This window comes from Bos indicus x Bos taurus, chromosome 22 (genome assembly GCF_003369695.1).
Source record: "Bos indicus x Bos taurus breed Angus x Brahman F1 hybrid chromosome 22, Bos_hybrid_MaternalHap_v2.0, whole genome shotgun sequence".
Lineage (NCBI taxonomy): Eukaryota > Metazoa > Chordata > Mammalia > Artiodactyla > Bovidae > Bos > Bos indicus x Bos taurus.
This window is the reverse complement of record NC_040097.1, coordinates 56,427,090-56,448,421: the sequence shown is the minus strand read 5'-3', so window position 1 is coordinate 56,448,421 and position 21,332 is coordinate 56,427,090. Positions and strand designations below refer to the sequence as shown.

Sequence of the window (21,332 nt, the reverse complement as noted above, 5' to 3'; positions counted from 1 at the left end):
ATCAGACCAGGAGCCAGGATTCAATCCAGTGTGAGTCCTTATGTGGACCTGTCATATCTTTTTAGTGTCCTTTAATCTCTGGTTTTTATGGAACTCTCTTGCTTTTTCGATGATCCAACGGATGTTGGCAATTTGATCTCAGGTTCTTCTGCCTTTTCTAAAACCAGCTTGGACATGTGGAAGTTCAAGGTTCATGTATTGCTGTAGCCTGGCTTGGAGAATTTTGAGCATTCCTTTACCACTGTGTGAGATGAGTGCAATTGTGTGGTAGTTTGAGCATTCTTTGGCAGTGCCTTTATTTGGGATTGGAATGAAAACTAACCTTTTCCAGTCCTGTGGCCACTGCTCAGTTTTCCAAAGTTGCTGGCGTATTGAGTGTAGCACTTTCACAGCATCATCTTTCAGGATTTGAAATAGCTCAACTGGAATTCCATCACCTCCACTAGCTTTGTTCATAGTGATGCTTCCTAAGGCCCACTTGACTTCACATTCCAGGATGTCTGGCTCTAGGTGAGTGACCACACCATCATGATTATCTGGGTTGTGAAGAATTTTTTTATGCAGTTCTTCTGCGTATTCTTGCCACGTCTTCTTAATATCTTCTGCTTCTGTTAGGTCCATACCATTTCTGTCCTTTATCGAGCCCATCTTTGCATGAAATGTTTCCTTGGTATCTCTAATTTTCTTGAAGAGACCTCTAGTCTTTCCCATTCTGTTGTTTTCCTCTATTTCTTTGCACTGATCGTTGAGGAAGGCTTTCTTATCTCTCCTTGCTATTCTTTGGAACTCTGCATTCAAATGGGAATATCTTTCCTTTTCTCCTTTGCTTTTTACTTCTCTTCTTTTCACAGGTTTTGTAAGGCCTCCTTAGACAACCATTTTGCTATTTTGCATTTCTTTTCCATGGTGATAGTCCCTTGCACTGCAAGGAGATCCAACCAGTCCATCCTAATGGAGACCAGTCCTGGGTGTTCATTTGAAGGACTGAAGCTGAGGCTGAAACTCCAATACTTTGGCCACCTCATGCGAAGAGCTGACTCATTAGAAAAGACTCTGATGCTGGGAGGGATTGGGGGCAGGAGGAGAAGGGGACGAGAGAGGATGAGATGGCTGGATGGCATCACCGACTCGATGGACATGAGTCTGGGTGAACTCCAGGAGTTGGTGATGGACAGGGAGGCCTGAAGTGCTGCGATTCATGGGGTCACAAAGAGTCGGACACGACTGAGCGACTGAACTGAACTGAACTGAATCTCTGGTTCTTCTTCAGTCTTTCTTCATCTTGATTTTTTTAAAAAGATTGTAGACCAGTTACTGTGTATTGAATGTCTCTCAACTTACGTGTGCCTGATGCTTTCCGGTGAGTGCACTCAGGCTTGCACTGTTGGAACAAAGGCCACAGAGCACTCCTCTCCTTCTGATCATCGCCCAGGAGGGAGGGGCATATGGTGTCCACGCATGCCATGTCAGTGATGGAACTGATCGTAAGACGTTGTCTGAAAGGTATCGCCACGGATAAGTTACCATTTTCCCCTTGTGATTACTAACCTTTCAGGGGAAATTCTTTGAGATTTGGAGGGAAATTCTTTGGGATTATGTACAGTTCCTCAACTCAAAATCAGTTCAGTCGCTCAGTCGTGTCCGACTCTTTGCGACCCCGTCAATCGCAGCACGCCAGGCCTCCGTGTCCATCACCAACTCCCGGAGTTCACTCAGACTCACGTCCATCGAGTCAGTGATGCCATCCAGCCATCTCATCCTCTGTCATCCCCTTCTCCTCCTGCCCCCAATCCCTCCCAGCATCAGAGTCTTTTCCAATGAGTCAACTCTTCGCATGAGGTGGCCAAAGTACTGGAGTTTCAGCTTTAGCATCATTCCTTCCAAAGAAATCCCAGGGCGGATCTCCTTCAGAATGGACTGGTTGGATCTCTTTGCAGTCCAAGGGACTCTCAAGAGTCTTCTCCAACACCACAGTTCTATAAAAGGAATGACGTAATACCCTTTGCAGCAACCTGGATGGACATAGAGATGGTCATACCTAGTGAAGTAAGCCAGTTAGAGAAAGACAGATATCATATGATAATGCGTATATGTGGAATCTAAAATAAAATGACAGAAATGAACTTAACATTCACAAAACATAGAGAGGCCCACAGATACAGAAATCAAACTTATGCTTATCCAAGGGGAAAGGGAAGGAGGGATCAAGTGAGAGTTTGCCATTAACAGATACACACTACCATATAAAAACTTGATAACCAACAAGGGCCTACTGTATAGGTTGAAGTGAAAGTTGCTCAGTCGTGTTCGACTCTTTGTGACCCCATGGACTCTATAGTCCATGGAATTCTCTAGGCCACAATACTGAAGTGCGTAGCCATTCCCTTCTTCAGGAGATCTTCCCAACCCAAGGATTGAACCCAGGTCTCTCACACTGCAGGTGGATTCTTTACCATCTGAGCCACCAGGGAAGCCCAAGAATACTAGAGTGGGTGGCCTATCCCTTCTCAAGGGTAACTTCCTGACCCAGTAATCAAACTGGGATCTTCTGCATTGCAGGTGGATTCTTTATCAGCTCAGGTATCAGGGAAGTCCACTGTATAGGTTTTATACATGCACACACACATATGTATACCACATATATATTTGTTATACATATCTGAATCACTTTGCTCTACACCTCAAACACAACATTGTAAATCAACTATACTTCAATTAAAAGAAAAAAAGAAGAGCCTCATAGATTCTAACTGATGGGTTAAATCCTTACTCACATTTTGCATATTTATTCTGGAATGTTTTAAATAGAGCTTGAACAAGGGAAAGATAAATGATGCTGTAAATCTGCTACTCCTTTTCCTCTCCTCTTCCACACACAGTGTGATCCAGCCCTGCAGTCCTGTCTAGGAGTTAGGGTCATCCAGCAGAAGCTGCCACCCTCTCAAAGGACGGGCACCCCTGCTGCCCCAGTGATGCCCTGAAGTGGAGCTGGAGGAGCACAAGGCATTCTCTCCTTGGAGGCCTGGAGCTGCTATTGTTCTTACTGTGCTGAGAATGCCAATGACTCTAAAGCTGGGGAGAAAAAAGACTCTTAATGAGTTTCAGCATGTTAATGTACTGCAGGTTCCCAATTGTATGAATTTAAGAAGCTTAGCAATTCGGTATCTTCTGAATAATAGCATTTATTTTATACTCCAAATACTCCTGGGGAAGTCTGAATAGCATTGCAGCTTCTTTGGTGTAATAGCTTTGGTGGGCTAATTGACTTGAACAGCAGAATTGCTCCTTAAAAAAAAAGCCACACAGTTTTGATTAATGAGCCTAGTAATAAATCATTAATCTTTTTAGCTCATAAATGATAAGTACAGTGTTGTTTCCCCCTGCGATGCATTTCTAGATTCTCCTGCTGATCCAGTGGCCACATTTTAAGAATCTCATCATCAGTTTAATATGTCCACCTCTATGTAATTTAATATAAGGTCTGGTAAATTTGCACCCATGAGAAATGCAATGGGACAGATTCTAAATAGCAATAATTGCTGTTTTATGAACATGACTTACATTTAGTTCGTAACTCTCCTTCTACAATGTCCTAAATGCCTTTATTTCTATAATTACTCATAATTATAGAGAGAATAATGAGTTACAGAGTTTCTACTATGTGTCTGGAACTCCCCTAAATTTTTAGTATATTGTGTCATTGAATTCTCATGATAACTCTCTGAAGTTATTAGTTATTATTTCTATTTTACAGTTCAGGAAATTTGCTGAGAAATGATAACTAGTTACTGTCATAAAACTCATTAATGCCAGAATCACTGTGTCCCTGTCTGTTTATAGGTTATTCCTATTTAATGTTTTCTAAAGGTTTATACGTAAATTTTTTTGTTAAAATTGAAATATATAAATATTACACCCACGTTGAAAATTTTGGTTGTCTTAGTGGTTAGTATCTCCTAGGGGGTTATATATTTCAGGAATTAATTTTATGTTCATAATGTAGCTGAAACACCATTTAGAAGTAATTTAGACTGTCTGATCACCATATTGAGGAAAACAGAATTTCATGTTATGGGGAGTAAGAGTATAGGAGGCAGATGTCTCCCTCCTTGGTTGCACTCATGTGTCCACTAATGGGAAATAGCTTTTCTTATTGAGACTTAGTTGTACACTGTCCGTAAGTCTGAGCTCTCTATGGCAGGCAAAAAACATGGCCATCATGTCTCTGTTGTCAGGATTTAGCTCAGTGACTGATACAGACTAGACAAATGTTTGATGAGTGAGTGAATGAGCAGTCAGTGTGTGTGTGTGTGTGTGTGTGTACGCGCGCGCGCGTGTGCACGTGCATGCTCAGTCCTGTCCAACTCTTTGTGACCCCAAGGACTGTAGCCCACCAGGCTCCTCTGTCTGTGGGACTTCAGAATACTGGAATGGGTTGCTATTTCCTTCTCCAGGGGATCTTCCTGATCCAGGGATTAAACCCAAGCCTCTTATATCTCCCACATTGGCAGGTGGGCTCTTTACCACTGAGCCACCTCGGAAGCCGAACAGTCGATAGGAATGGTATAAAATATAAGAGGATGGTCTGTTTAGTAAAGTGCCTTGAGTCAAGATATGTAAGTCCACAAGTGGCTTTGGCTGGCATCTGTACTGTGTCCCTGAGAGCCCCCAGTTCTTCAGGTGTGCTGGCCCGGAGCCCAGGATTCCGTAGAACTGGGGAGAAACAGATTTATGTGTGCCTTTTTTGTCCATCTTCCAGGAAGTCTTGGTGGCATCCTTTTAACTCAGTGTTGAGTCACAGTAAGAATAAGACTGATCACTTTCCCAGTGATATATTTCAAGAAAATTACAATTAATTTATGTGCCAAAAAAAGCTGGCATTGGTGATGGAAGTTAATAGGTTTCAAAAGTAAAATGGTTTATCTCCTTTGAACACCTACAACCCTCTGTGTACATCTTGCTTGCTGTTTTTCTACCAAGCTCATGATTTTAATACCAGAAATACACGAAATGAAACAAGCTGGTAGCATCCAGGTGACTTCCTTCTCCCTGCAAATAGTGATACATCAGTTGTCATGGTCACACACACGCACAGACTTTCTCCACGGTATTCTTAAGGGTCTCAGGCCACCAGAAGTTCTGCAGTCTTCTCAGGCTGTCTTCAGAAAGACGGACTAAATAAACCTGGGATATGCCATCCTTCACTTAGACTGACAGGATTTACATGTACAGCTGAGTTTGTTTTCTTAAAGAAGGTACTGGTGTAGAACGAAAGCATCCTCTTTCTCTATTCCATGTGACATGTGCATGGCTTTACAAAACCAGTTTCCTGTGAAATTGACATCGGACAATTTTGGAATACAAGTAGATTCGAGCAAAACAGCTATGTAACAGCAACATTTCACATATCAAGCTGTCATTTTTTCACTCCCTCTATGTAAAGCATATAGTTTCAAGATGTATCCTCATGTAATAGAGGTTAGAAGAAAACTAGTCAGGTGTGTTTTTCTTAGGAACATGAGAAATTTTTGTTATGCCAGCCTTGAAAACAGAACTGACCTTTGGGTCTTTCTCAAACTCAGTAGGATGAAAGGATTTCCATTCATAGAAAGGTAAATTGTGCTTCCACTGAATGCCTGTAGGAATCTACCCAGTGCTGGCTCCTTCACCTTGATCTCTTAGAAGGTATGAACCAGCCTTTAAACACATTGCTTTTTGTTGGAATCTCAGGTCTCTGAGCCAGATAGATTGGGATTTGAATTATCACTGGATTTAACAGCTGTGTGACCTTAAACAATTGAATATCTTCTTTTAACCTCAGCTCTGTCATGTAAAATAAGGACATTAACCAGACAGACAGACAGGGGCTGTTTTAAGGAAGAGAACCATAATGAATTTAAATAACTTTAAAGCCTAGTGTATGGCACAAAGTAAGCTTAAAAATAATATGAATCCCGTGTGTGTGCTGTGCTCAGTTGTGTCCGACTCTTTGTGACCCCCCTGGACAGTAGCCCACCAGGCTTCTCTGTCCATGGGGTTTCCCAGGCAAGAACACTGGAGTGGGGTGCCATCTCCTCTTCCATGGGATCTTCCTGACCCACGGATCAAACTCACATCTCCTGAGTCTCCTGCATTGGCGGGTGGATTCTTTACCATTAAGCCACGTGGGAAACCCAAAATGAGTCCTATATAACAACAAATAATTTATATGACTTGATAATAATATTAATCCTTTGTAGCAATTATTATCTTAGTATGACTGTGTCCTGTGCAATATTTGGGACATACTTACGTTACCAAGTCTAAGCCCATACTGCTTGCTGTATGACAAGCCAATAAATCAAGAGATGAGTTGGTGGGGGCAAGGAATCATGACTTTATTGGAAAGCTAGCAGACTGCGAAGATGGTGGACTTGGGTCCCAAAGAACCATCTTACCCAAGTTAGAACTCGGGCTTGTTTTATATTAAGAGGGGAGGGGGGGTGATTGGTTGTTGCAAACTTCTTGGTGCCAGAATCCTTTGCTCTTGCAGCTGTTCTGGTAAATCTGGTCATGAGGTTCTTGTAAACCTCCAACAAACAAATGTTATTCATTGTTCTGTGATTTTTTTATCTTTATGCAAATGAAAAAGTATTATACCCTTAAGGGTCAGAAAATGGGCAATCCTATATATTTCAGGCTATTGGCAATATCCCTAACTTGCAGCAAAAACAATAGAATAAAAAAGTTAAAGTAAAAAGAAATGGACCCAACATTGCGTCAGATTTGACCTTTGCTGTTATACTTACATTAAAAACTTTTGTGTTGTTTCACACAGAAATTCAAATTTAGCAGAGCACCCTATATTTTTTTCAGGATGCACTACTCTCAAGGGTCACAGTGATTACCACCTGAGTCCTGTCGCACGATTGCAGTAGTCACCATGTGTGGTAGGCGCTGAGGTGTCACTGGCACTGAGCCCAGTGGGAATGGTTGCCCTTGAGTGGAATCCTTTATCCTTAACACCTTTATGCCTCATTCGACGACACATTTGTGTGTGCCTCCAACATGCCTGTGAGCCTCAGCAAGGCTCAGCTGTTCTGGGCAGAAGACACAGAGATGGTTTGCGTGTATTCTGTATGTGTGTGTGTTGTAATGATCATTCCAGAAGAAATGAATAGGGTGCTGTAGCAAATGTATGGCCATATTCATGCCCGTTCAGAATTTCAGTCGTTTGAAGAAGAACCATTGTCATTGTCCACAAATCAAGTGATGACATTCTGTTCTAAAACCCATGGCATTGAAAGCCCCATTGGAGAGGTGAATGAGACTGAGGAAAAGGGGTGTACTTTGTTTGCAATATTGAGTCTGTTTCTCTATAGTTTTGTTTCCTGTTCTCATTCTTGACCGTCAGGACTCTGAGTACAAAACCATACGTATTTGTGATATAACAGTACATTACAATAAAACTATAGAGAGAGCTCAATATTGTAAAATGTTAATTTAGCGTTTTCTCACAGGAGAAACCATCCCATCAGGTGATACTGGGCTGAGTTCAGGAGGTCCTGTGAAGGGAGAAGTCAAGCAGAGCCAGGACCCCGCCTGGCCCAGGACTATACACAGGTAACTCCGACTCAGTCACTGAGACTCAGTGCGCTCACTTAGCCCTTCAGAGCTCACCTCACCCCTGCCTTAAAGAGCAATACGTGACCCAGTGTTCAGGTTGTCCTGAGCCTTGGACACGATTTTCCATTCTCTGCTAAGTGTGTTGTCCAGAACTAACCTGTGTCCCCAGTTGAACTTGGGGATAAGAACTCCAATTGCCAATGCTGTGCTTACATGAAATCTGAAATAATGAAATCCTTCTTTGCAACATGTGCTCCTTAGGGAAATTGTTCTTTTGATTCTTATTTTATGGAAATTGTTCTTATTGGTGCCTCAGGAGGAAAAACTGCTGGATGCTCTGCTCTGACTCCATCAGTATGTAAGAGCAGGGGAAGAGAAATCACCTTCTCACTCTTAGCAGAGGGAGAAGACAATTGAAAATAGAGGGCAGCCACCTTCATTGGTTAGCAGATAAGACAGAGGATATCTTTACTGGGCACTATTTAAGGGTGAAAGCCTACTTCTTAGTAGTCTTTCTTTACTTTCCCTTTAATGGTCTCTAGTGCATTAGATGCTTCTAGAGAAAGAGGAAGACTCTGGCTCTCTTTATACCTAGTCCAAGACCATGTTTTTGTGGCTAGGGAACAAGAAGGTCCTATGTGAAGGTCAGAGCTAAGACTGCTCTCATATTTTTATGGCAAAACAGATTTGACAAAATTAACACTTTGTATTATTTAAGATTCTTTAGAGAAACAGCCAGTAAGGTATGTGTGTGTCTGTGTATGTGTGTGTGAGAAGAGTTCTATTTCATGAAATCTGCCTGATTATGGAGGCTGACGAGTCTCAAGATCTGAGGTCAGCAAGCTGTGCTGGAGACACAGTAATAGCCAGTGTTTCAGTTTTGAGTTCAGAAGCAGGAAAGAAATAGGGTCCCAGCTTGAAGGTGGTTGAACTAAACCTGAGGGAGGATCAGCCTTTTTCAGATCTTCAGCGATTGGAGGAGGCCCACTCACATTAGAGGGGGTTATGTGTTTTATTCAGTAAACAAATTAGTTTAAATGTTAACGTCATTCAGGAAGCACTCTCACAGCTAGATTAGAACAATGCCTGACCAATTCTCTGAGCATCCTGTGGCTCAGTCCAGGTAGCAGATGAAATGAATCATCAGAGAAGTATGTCCAGAATGGCTGGTTTCCTCCAGATCTTGCCGAGAGGAGCTGGAACTCCTAGACCATGCATCAAACAGGCTGATGACGTTACTAGAAGGGTAAGAACATTTGTGTGCAAAGTTAGTGTTAAACTAATTCTAAAACCTCTGATACCTTTAAGGGCAGCGTGTTAATTCAAGAGGCTCTGACTCCATGTTTTTGTTTTTGGGGAAAGGGAAAACACTTTGTTTTTATTATTATTAATTTTTAAATTGCTGTAGCATTTAAAATAAGTTCGTCCATTAAAAAGTAATACCATCACAATATTTTAATTATCCTCCAATTAAAATAAATAAATTTTAAAGAAAAGCAATTGCACCTTTGTTTCCACATGGACTTTTCATTCTACTAGTGAGATCCATTGAATAGCAATATTTATTGGCAATCCAGAGAATTGGCGTACTGTAGAACAAAGGGTACTATCTTGATCTTGATCAACATCAAAAATATCACTTATGATGTCATTTATTCACTTACTCGCCATGTGTGTTTGGTACCCTTCTTAAAATATCAGAATCGATTTTCTCATTTGCAGAGTGATGATGGTAACTCTTGCCAATCTACTGCCTAGGAGTGTTAGAAAGGGCCATGTAAAATAAAATAAATGCCCCCAAACACCTTAAATACTGTAAAACTCTGCTCCGTTAAGGAATAATATTATTATCTGTACTCTATATGGACATCCCCTTCGATGTGTTTTAAAAATATTTAAAATCATATGTTTGCTTTAGAGTTGTTTCAAACATCTTCAGGATATTTCAGGATATTTTGTCACCTCTGCTCAGGACAATTCATCCTGAGACAACTTTGTCCACTTAACAGTTAAAAGTGACTATTAATTGATTGCACATAATGTTGTGCTTAAAAAAAAAAAAAGGTTTGATAGTATATAAAGTAGGCAAAGACTGGTAACTTAGTGTAAAATATTATCATGGAAAAAATAGAAACATAGTCCCCTAAATCAGTGTTATAATTTGATCTACCAAATAGTACTTGTTCAAAATGAAATACATACAGAAATAGAGAGTAAGCATTTAAAACTTTTTATAACAATTTCACATTAGCATGACATTTAATCTAAATGTAATTTTGATCTGTTGAACATGGCAATAAAAATTGCAACTTGCATTTTGTGTCTTTTAATTTTGTTCTATTAGCTTTGGCAAATATAAATATTTTACAAATATCAGTTTGTGACAGATTGGAAATTAAAACGGTTCCCACCACAGGTGGCTTGAGAAACTTTGCTCTAAAATCTCTGATGCCAATAACTACTTCCTGAATATTTAAATATAATTTCAATAAGCATCAATGTTATCAGATTGAGTGTTGAAATCTTGTTCAAAAGTTGCTACCTTTTCTAGAATCATGTATATATAATAGCTGTGTTACGCATCCAGCAAACACAGACCCAGACGTGATATTTGATCCTGATATGAGCAATAATGTTGTCCTCTATTTGTCTTCATTTGCTAAGCTTCCTCAAAATGTTCTGAAGTTGTTCCTAACTACATTAAAAAAGTGAATGAACACCAATAAATCTAACACCAAAAATCCATGGAGAGTGAAGTCATGAAATGAATATTTACATATCCTTACATAAAATGGCAAGGTCTCTGCTCCCATTAACAATGGGAGTTCTAACTTTTTCACGATCTTTTGACGAAGCTAAATAATAAATCAAGAAGTCCCTATACCAATGAAAAGATACAGACAGACCCAATGGAGGAGTTATATGCTGACACAGTCAATTACATGTAATAGATGTGTGAATTATCGTCATGTACTTTTTCAGATTAAATGCTGCAGAGGGGTCATTCAGTGATGGTATGTGAGATGCCAAATAAGGCCAGGAACCCCCTTTTCTTGGCTTAACTTTGTGTCTAAGCTAAGTAATGAATAAGCAGCAGTGAATAAAATAAGATATGCAGAGATATTCTTTTCTGTACTAATATTTCTTTGAACTACACACTTCTGTCTACTATTCTCTGGAGTTTACGAGGAAAGGCAGTATGAAGCGTTGGAAAGAACATTAGACCAGGCATGAAGGGACATGGGTTCTATTTCCAGCCTGTTACTAATTAGCTGGGTGGCCTCGAGTAAATCATAAGCACTACTCCAGTCTCTATATTTCCCCCATCTGTTAAATGATCCGACCGGATGAGGTGCCCCTTCAGCTCCATTCTGGAGCTAAATGATCATGAAAAGTTAAAAACAGATTGGTAAAAGATTCTAGAGTGTAGGTATCATATGAGTTATTGTTTTTTGCAAATTTAAAAGGCATATTCCTTCAGGTTCACAGTGACAAAGAGCCTTTCAAAAGAAACGGTCTGTTTACATAAATCTGATACATAAATAAAAATTAAAAATATAGATGTATATATTATTTTAAAGTTCATTCTATACAGAAATTAATTTCTCTTGCCAAGTCAACAAATATGTTGAAGACTTGTATTTCAAAGGAGAGAATGAGTTAATGAATAACACTGCCCAACACTATAGTCTTTCTGTGAACACAAATCAAGGAATGACACTCTCCAATTCTGTTTTGTCTCTGTGAATACAGATTAGGAGTTGGCCTTGCTCTTTGAATTTGGATTCAGAAAGTAGCTTTCCTGGGCAGTCTCTCATGTATAAGCTCTGTCTGTTTATTGCACTCCGTTTTGAGAAGGTGCAAGTAAATAAATCAGGATACACTGGTCTAATGCTACTTGAAAAATGGAAAGATTGTACAGAATGCTGGCATAGGGGGATTGTTTGCTTATGGTGGTTTATCCTCATTTAGGACAAAGGGGTGCAGAACACTGGGCAAATTCCCACCCGTTCCTGGGACTGCCGTATGCTGCAGTCTGCTCTCTGGGCTAAAGCAGAAACTCCCACTGGGACTTGAGTTGAACTGGAAGTGTAAGCTCCAAAAATCACACTGTAAGAAAGTTATTCTTTTCTCAACTCTGATTCTTCCCAGGAAAAAGACTCTGTCTGATCCTAGTGTGGTCAATACCTCTCTTAATTACATATCTCTTCTGTAACTAAGAGAGAATCAGCCACCAAGGTCAAAATCTTCTGCGAAGAAGCAATATCTAATATAATTTAATAACATTAATTTGTTACCAGTTTTGATAGTAACCTACTTATGCGAAGTGATCCTGGCCTTTTAGCTATGCAAGCAACATAATGTTGTCTTTTAAATGGGTTTACTTAAGCCCAAAGGTATTCTGATGTAAAGAAAAGTTTTAAGAAAATAAAATCAGTACATGGCTGGCACATTTCCTAAGATTTTATGCAAATGATTACAGCGTGGATAACACTGGACTGCACTAGTGGAAAAGGCACTGAGATGGAAGATAGAAAACCTGACTAAATTTACTTTGAACCCCCTGTCACTAATTATCAAATTGTCTTTAAGTAAGATGATGAAAAGTTCGTGCCTCCATTTCCTCATTATCCAGTAACTATGATGTTATTTGCTTACCTGCCTTTGGAAAGATGATATGAAGATTAAAATCAAAGGATGGGCAGTATAATAATATAAAGATGGAAGTTGTATGTAAATAGGCTTGTTATTATGTATCTGAAATACGACTTTTTTTTAATCACCCCCATTAAGGGGTGAGGATCATGTCACTTAAGAAAAAATAATATCTCTGCTTTCTCTCTAGGATCATACCATTAATTAGTGATGTGTGTGTGAGAGAGTGAGAGAAACTGACCACAGTTATATAGTTTCTCCATTTAAACTATATTCCCAAATGCTAAAGTTGTGTTGTATTTTTTGATTGATTGCATATTTATTTGCAGAGATTTCCCTGGTGATCAAAAAGCTTGAAAACTAAACTGTGTTTCAAAAAGAACCTAATAATAGATCTTATTCATCTCAAAGCCTAATACAAATATTATGACCTCCATGAATATTTAGAACTGCTAAATATAATGGAGTTTAGTTTCATGCCAAAATTGTTTCTTGACCTGTAATAGTAATTGGAATCTTGTTCATTGTGCTTAAAACCTCAAATATCTACAGAAGATATCATCTCTTCACAAAAGATATTTTTACTGTTATATCATCTCATTTGCTACAGACTTCAGAACTGCTTTTCCCAATGTGATTGTGTTTCTTGTTGTTTTAGTTAAAATATAATAGTTCATTTAAGTATCTGAGCTGTTTTGATATTAACTAATCACATCAGGTTTTTGGCTGTGCATTCCCTTGTAGCTCAGTCAGTAAAGAATCTGCCTGCAGTGCAGGAGACCTGGGTTCGATCCCTGGGTTGGGAAGATCCCCTGGAGAAGGAAATGGCAACCCACTCCAGTATCCTTGCCTGGAAAATCTCATGGACACAGGAGCCTGGTGGGCTGCAGCCCATGGGGTCGCAAAGAGTCGAGTACGACTGAGCAACTAACACTTAATCACATCAGGTTTTTGGGTGTGCATTATTTTGAGACATATAACTAAGTTCCAACATATAAATTCAGTCTGTGAAATAGCAAATGTTCGTGTACTTGGAAATAATGCTGGCAGGTTGTTGGATTTCCCATCCTATTAAAAAAGCTTATTTAAGCACTAGTACTGCATCATAGTCTCATTCACGTGTAAATATTTAGTTGTGTTCTGTGGCAGTGAGCAATCATCAGAAATCACCTGAAGGGCTTGTCAAAACACAGGTCATATGGCCCACCCTCAAGTGTCTGATCCGGGGGTGGGTCCTGGGAATTTACATTACTGGCAAGTTCCCAACTGATGCTGAGGCTGATGATAAATGATGTTCTAGGACCATACTACTTTTCCCCCCATTGATTCAGTGGAAAGCAATATAGTAAGACAGGAAAACCTGCGAACTTGGGGGATATCTCCCAGGTTTCAGCCCTGGCTTTGACGTTGACGAGCTATGTAACTTAGACAAGCCATGGCTCAATTTTGTCCTCTTTAAAATAGTAACGATTATATATACTGGGAATATTGAATGAAATAGTCTATATCAGGGTTTAAAACAATGCCTAGTGTGTGGTGAAGGGCTTCCCGGGAGCAGTAGAGGTAAAGAACCCACCTGCCAATGAAGGAGATGTAAGAGACGTGGGCTGGATCCCTGGGTCGGGAAGATCCCCTGGAGGAGGGCATGGCAACCCACTCCAGTATTCTTGCCTGGAGAATCCCACAGAGGAGCTTGGCAGGCTATAGTCAATAGTGTCGCAAAGAGTTGGACATGACTGAGGTTACTTAGCACGCGCATGCACACATGACTATGAACACTCTCTAAATGCAACATTAGTAACTAGTGGTGAAGGCAATTAGAGTGGTTATAGAACCACCAGCTAATGGTCATAGAACATCCGTGTTTACTTTTGTCCAACCACAATAAAAGTTCATTAGTCTTTTCTAAGGAAGGCTGGACAGAAAGCATGGTTGCCACAGATGACATTGTTTCTATGAGAAGCGTTCCAGCCCATAGGAATTCAGTGAAAAGAAACACTGCCCTCACTGAAAGAACTTGAGCAGAATGTTGGAGACTGGACTCTAGATGGCAATGTAAGGGAAATGTATCCACAGTGTTTCTCAATATTCAGAACTTACCGCGTGTGTTTCTTTTTTCCCTTAGCAACAAGAGCAAGACCCAACAAACCTTTACATCTCAAATCTCCCCATTTCTATGGACGAGCAGGAACTTGAGAATATGCTGAAACCCTTTGGACATGTCATTTCCACAAGGATACTAAGAGATGCTAATGGAGTCAGCAGAGGCGTTGGCTTTGCCAGGTAAAACTCCTGCTCTTTCCTGAGTATTCACTTTTAATTCCATCCCTTTCTAGCATTAGAATAGTGCTGGAATGTAGAATATTCAAAGAAAAGCAGATTATCAAACTACTCTGTATCTTTGCTTTGAGTTAGATAATTCCAGTATAACTGTAAATATGTTGTTCTTGCTAAAATATGTACACAGAATGTTTCTATCTGTCACATGTCATAATGAAATGCCTGACACTTTCCCAGTCCTCTCTATGCTTATAGATCAACAAAACCAGATGCTGTCAATCTCACTAAGGGTCATAAATGCTCAGAACCCCAAAGTCAAAGACCCCATGGGCTGAACAAAGCATCCACATGATTTAGCATTGATTTCCAAAGAGCTAGACGGTAGAATTTCTCAGCCAGGGGAAGAGAGAAGATTCAGAGAAACAGGAATTGTTGGGAAGTCCCAAGGAACTCAGAAATCTAAGAGGAGGTGAAGAGGGCATTTGCATTTAAGAGGCCCTTGCCGCGAGCTTTTGATGTTTTAATCAAAACAAAAAAGAACAAATTGCACTTTTCTCATTGTTGGAAAAAGACGAGTAGTTTTCTTTTTAACTTTTAAGGGAATGTTTACCAAAGGGGATCTCAGCCAGAAATGGAGTTAAAATGGTTGTACCTGCTGTGCTTTCATGAAAAAACAAAGTTAAGGAAACTGCAGAGAAAAAGAAACTGCTCAATGGCACAGAAGGAAAGGAAAAGCTGTGTCTCCACAGCTGGGTGTGTTTATGTGTCTTCAGCGGACTCAACGTGAATGAATGGATGGATGTTAGATACCATCTGGAAGCCAGCCCCTTACAGACAGGCACGTCTGCCTGTGGGGAACCCTGGCATCTCTTGGAAAAATCATCCCAAACCAAGTTCTGTGAGCACACTTGGAAAGATAAGAAAACACAATTGTTAACTAATCTCTACCTTGACTTCCTGGAGGTCATGGACCAAGTCTTAATGTCTACACACTGTTCTACACATACTAGCCTGGGAGACCTCTACCGGATGCATGTCTTATGATTTGAAGAGAAGTCAGCAGAATGAAGAACATCTCCCAGACTTGAATATATTCATGAGGCTTTCAAGTTTTCAGAACATTATTAACTGTTGATTTTAATGGTCAAGGCAGAGCTAATCGGACCGCCTGGGTCTCTGAAATTTGCCAATGTAATCATTCTTGGAGACGGTACCAGCTGCTCTTGGAGGCCTGGCATTGCAGGATTCACTGAACGCCTGCTATGCTCCACTTCACACAGTGTATCCCTGTCCCCTCCAAACCTCTCTCTAACAAATCAGTGTGTGCTCCTGCTGAGAAAGAAACGTTTCAAATTCAACAAGTGAACACCTTTTCCAAGAAGATCTATGTCTTTTTAAAATTTTTTTAAGCAAAAGATTTTTGGTACAAAGTATGAATATATATTTGGAGAAGGCAATGACACCCCACTCCAGCACTCTTGCCTAGAAAATCCCATGGATGGAGGAGCCTGGTGGGCTACAGTCCATGGGGTCGCAAAGAGTCGGTCACGACTGAGCGACTTCGCTTTCACTTTTCACTCTCATGCATTGGAGAAGGAAATGGCAACCTACTCCAGTGTTCTTGCCTGGAGAATCCCAGGGACGGGGGAGCCTGGTGGGCTGCCGTCTCTGGGGTCACACAGAGTCGGACATGACTGAAGCGACTTAGCAGCAGCAGCATGAATATATTAGTTTGTTCAGACAGTCATAGCAGAATTCAACAGACTAGGTGGCTTTAAACAACAGACACATATTTTCTCTCAATTCTAGAGGCTAGAAGTTCAAGATCAAGGTGGCAGTAGGGGTTGGTTTCCTCTCTGCGTTTTGTATTAATAGATGGTCTTCTTTTCCTGTATCTTCACATAATCTGCCCTTTGTGTGTGTTCTTAGTCTCTTCTTAGTGTCTTCCCATCAGTCAGATTGAACTAGGATCCACCCATTATATACACACAATTCATAATCCAGTCTCCTGGAATAAACCATAATGGAAAAGAACATTTAAAAAAGAATGTATATATGTGTAAAACTGAGTCACTTTGCTGTGTAGCAGAGATTAATATAACAATGTAAGCCAACTACAAGTAAAAAATAAATGAACTTAATACAAAAGTGTTTATCTATATATACACACACACATCTTTATTCATCTATTGTTGATGGACACATAGTCCTTATATGCCTTGGTCATCAAAAAAACACTACTATGAACATGTGGGCGCATGTATATTTTTGAAATAATGGTTTTGCTTTCTTCTGATGTATATATATGAATGGGATTGCTGGATCACATGGTATTTCTGTTTGTAGGTTTTGAGGAATTTTCATTCTGTTTTTCCGTGTGTGTACCAACTGACACGCCCACAGTAGTGCACAGAGTTCCCTTTGCTCCACATCTTGCCAACATTTGCCATTTGTGTCCTTTGATGATAGCCATCCTCACAGATGTGAGGTAATGTCACATTGCGGTTTTGATTTCCAATTCTCTGCTGATTTCTGGTATGGAGCATCTTTTCATTTGTTTATTGCCCATCTCTACATCTTTTTGTGAAAAATGTCTATCCAGGACTTGTGTCTATTTTAAAATCTAGTAGTTCAGCTTTTAGATATTGAGGTTTTTTTTTTAATATTGAATTTGTATGTTTTGGATATTAAGCTCTTATCAGCCATATCAGTTGCAAATATTTTCTTCCATACAGAAGGTTGTCTTTTTGTCAATGGTTTCCTTTCCTGTGTAAATCTTTTAAGTTTAATTTGGCCCCATTTTTTTATTTTGCTATTATTTCCTTTGTCTTAGAATTATCCAAAAAAAAAAAAAAAAAGCTGTGATTTACATCAAAGAGTATTCTGTGTTTTCTTCTAGGACTTTTCATGGTTTCTGGCCTTACATTTAGGGCTCTAATACATTTTGTATATGGTGTGAGAAAATTTTCTAATTTCATTTTTTCTTACATGCAGCTGTTCGGGTTTCCCAGCACAACTGTAGGTGAACTGACCATTAGTGTGTGAATTTACCTCTGGGCTCTATTCTGCCCCACTGATCTATGTATCTGTTTTTATGCCAGTACCTCACTGTTTTGATTTCTGTAGTTTTGTACTATAGCCTGAAGTCAGGGAACATGATACCTTCCAGATCTATTCTTCATTCTCAAGATTGTTTTGGCTATTTGGGGTCTTTTATGCATCCATAAAAAATTTTAAATTATCTGTCCTATTTCTGTGAAAATTGTTATTGATATTTTGATAGGGATTGCATTGAATCTGTAGATTGCCTTAGGATGCAGAGTGATTTTGACAGTATTAATTGTCTCCCAAGCTCTTTGATAATCTTTGCAAACATTACCTTGAACTGTTTCTCAGGTAGATATCCACTTAATTTTTCTTCTGCGTTTCATCTTGTTCCTTCAGTTGGAATATGTTCCTCTGTTGCCTGATTTTTCTTAAATTGCTATTTTAATTCTGTGTGTCTGGTGGGTTGGTTGTGTTTCCCAGCCTTGCAGGAGACATCCTGTGGGTGGTCTGGTAGTCACGGCTGGACCCAGTCCAGGTGATCGTCAGGCCCTGCTCTTTAGAGAGGCTGCTGGATGGCAGGGATGGGTCATGAGGTGGCCAGTGGCAGAACCCAATGGGGCCCTGGGGCTAGCGCTGGCTCCCTGATGGGTGAAGGCAGGGTCCAGGGATCCCAGACTGGTGCCTGCCTACCAGTGAGTGAAAGAAAGTTAAAGTGTTAGTCATTCAGTGCGTCTGACTTTTTGTGATCCCATGGACTGTAGCCCACCAGCCTCCTCTGTCCATGGGATTCTCCAGGCAAGAATACTGGAGTGGGTTGCCATTTCCTCTTCCAGGGGAACTTCCTGATCCAGGGATTGAACCCACATCTGTCTTGTATGTCTTCTACATTGGCAGCCAAGTTCTTTACCACTCTCACCACCCGGGAAGCAGCAAGTGAAGCCAGGTCCGATGGCCATGCCATCTCACCGGTGGGCAGAGCCGTGTCCTGGGGTCTGGCCGTAGGGCCCAGGTGTGGTTTCTGAGAGAGCTTGCTGTGGGGTGTGGAGGGTCCTGAAGCCTGTGTTGGCCTGCTGGTCTGTGGGCCTGGACTGGCACTGACCTGCTAATGGGTGGGTGAGTCCTGCCATAGCAGGCGGCAGGGCTTTGTCGGTTGTCCTGGGACTGATGCCTGCCCTCTGATATGCCAGGCTGGATAGCAGAGTCCCTGGCTGCTGGTTCTTAGGGATTCCAGATCTAGTCCCTGTGTGTTAGTGTGAAGCACTGGGCCCCAGGATCTCATTTAGACGGGGATATGTCCAGGTGTGGCTGTGGGCTCAGAGGTTCTTGCAGCGCCTGTTTGCTGGTGGATGGGGCTGTGTCCCATCCCAGTTAGTCGGGCTCCCAGTACTGCTGCCAACAGGCTGGTGAGTTGGGAGAGAGCTGAGTCCCGAGGCTAATATACTAGAGGGAGGCTTCCACTACGGCACATTCCAGCACCAGTGTTATTAAGGCACAAAGAGCTCCCGGCTTCTGTATCCACAGGGGGCGGCGCAGTTGCCTCCTGTCTCTCCAGGGGATGCTCCAAGATCAGGGGTTGGGTCTGACTGAGGCTCCTTTCAAATGACTGCTTCAGCCCTGGTTCCTGGTGTGTGTGAAATTGTGTGTGCTCCCTTTAAGAGTGGAGTCTCTATTTCCTGCAGCCCTCTGTATGTTCTAAAAGCAAGCCCCACTGGCCTTCAAACCCAGATGTTCTGTGAGCTCCAGCTTGGGGAGTCTAATCTGGGCTTCGGACTGCTTGCTCCTTGGGAAGAACTTCTGCAGTTGTAATTGCCGTCTTATTTACGGTTATCCGTGCCCACAGATGGGCACGGTTCTGGACTATGTCATGACTGTCCCTCCTGTTTCCTTCTGGTTCCTTCTGTTTTTTTGGTTTGATATTTTGAGTTAATTATTGGTTTATTATTATTATTCACATTTTATAATTATAGAAAAAATGAGGGCAAGAGAAGTTAAAATCCTATATAAAATCTTACAGAAGATAGACGGGAGAACCTACCTATAGGTTCAGGTACAAATGAACAAAAGCCCATGTTCTCAAAATCACAGGGCTTATAGTTATTTTGGTGTGCGTCTAGGAGGAAGTGAGCTCAGGGATTTTTTTTTACACTTCTATCTTGGGACAAAATTCCAGATGTGGTTCTTTTTTTCTTAATTTATTTATTTTTAATTGAAGGATAATTGCTTTACAATATTGTGTTGGTTCTGCTATATGGCAACGTGAATCAGCCGTAGGTAAACATATGTGCCCTCCGTTTTGAAACTCCCTCCCACCCTTTCCCACCTCTTTAGGTTGTCACAGAGCCTCAGTCCGAGTTCCCTGAGTCAGTCAACAAATTCCCACTGGCTGTCTACTTTACATATGGTAGTGTATATGTTTCCATGCACCTTTCTCCAGAAGTTCTTGAGATCCTGAAATTCCTTCGACTCGAAAGAAAACCCCTCATTATTATTTTACTTGCAAGCTATACATTCATCTTCTTTGAAAATCACTTCTTCAAAGTAAAGGTGGTATCTTCGTTTTATATTTAAACCACTGGACTTCAAAGCACTGATTTGAACACCAGCAGGGTGCAGAGACAGCACAATTACAGGCTTTTTAAAGTTCCAGAAGCACTAGATAGTGTCTGAAATTACAGACCTTTTATTTTATTTTATTATTTTGTTTTTCCATTCTTGTAACATAAAACAATTTTGTAAGATCCACCCCGCTGCAGGCAGCGTTTTATAGCCAAGTCATAAACTCCTACAAACAAAAGTTTATGGTGGGAATGCGGATAGTCAGACAGTCGAGAGCCACTGCTGCAGAGCTGGCGGTGCCAACAGGCTACCTTGCCTTCCAGCATGAGGATCTGAGCATAAATCAGCCCGGGTCTAGAGGGACAGGACTGTGTGTTCACGTTATCCATTTCCCATTTCCAGAAACATGAGACCATTTGTCTAACAAAAATCACATTGAAAGAGTGTTATGAGGGGCCAGGAAAGAGTGACCCAAAATGGAGAAGGGATGAGGAGTGAATGTTCACAATTAATCCAGCTTCAACATCTGGGAACATAGACCCTCTTTAAGGAGTGCCTTTACTGTTCCCTCGTGAGCTAGAGAGCGTGAGAGACTGCTGAGCACAGAGACCTTTCTATTTTGCAGTTTTTTTCACCTCTCTCAGTCCTCTTAATTTGATTCTTATGGAGTTTTGTTTGAATGACTTTTAACATCTGGGCAACCCTGTGTTCTATCGCTTCCTACCAAACGGGCAAGTTTTACAAGTAAATCATTTCAGTTCTTCGTTCTTTTCACTAAGTTAAAAAAAAATCATGGTTATAGGAAGACAAATATCAGCCTAACTATTAAAAATCAGGATAAATGGATTAAAATATTGTTTTTGTAGTTTCTTTTAATTACTTTAATTATCATTGCAATTTTGTTCACTTATTTTCCTCTCCCTGATACTGCTTACTCCCTATCTTTTCCCACTGATAAAGAAAATAAAGAAATTTTTAAAAAGTACAAGGCAAATGCTAATACTGTCTTTTTAGGCAACTCTATGATGCTTTAAAATTACCATCAAGCTAATCTAAATGTGATTTTGTTGTCTGGGATATGTTTTGATTCTATCTACTTTAATTGTATCTTTGTGTTAATATTTCTCCCTTGCTGTTTTGGCAATTCATTCACCATCATTCTCTGAAATGCATGGAACTAGGAAATC

The 21,332-nt window shown here is 40.6% G+C and overlaps 1 protein-coding gene across 8 annotated transcripts in view; it reads left to right on the top strand.

The window, feature by feature from the left end:
* Positions 1-21,332, top strand: part of RBMS3 (RNA binding motif single stranded interacting protein 3) — an 802,823-nt gene that overhangs the window by 486,798 nt on the left and 294,693 nt on the right. For all 8 annotated transcript variants that reach the window (XM_027522594.1, XM_027522595.1, XM_027522599.1 and 5 more), the window contains exon 5: positions 14,387-14,544. In XM_027522594.1, the coding sequence (XP_027378395.1) occupies positions 14,387-14,544 (158 nt within the window). The remainder of the gene's footprint in view (positions 1-14,386; positions 14,545-21,332) is intronic.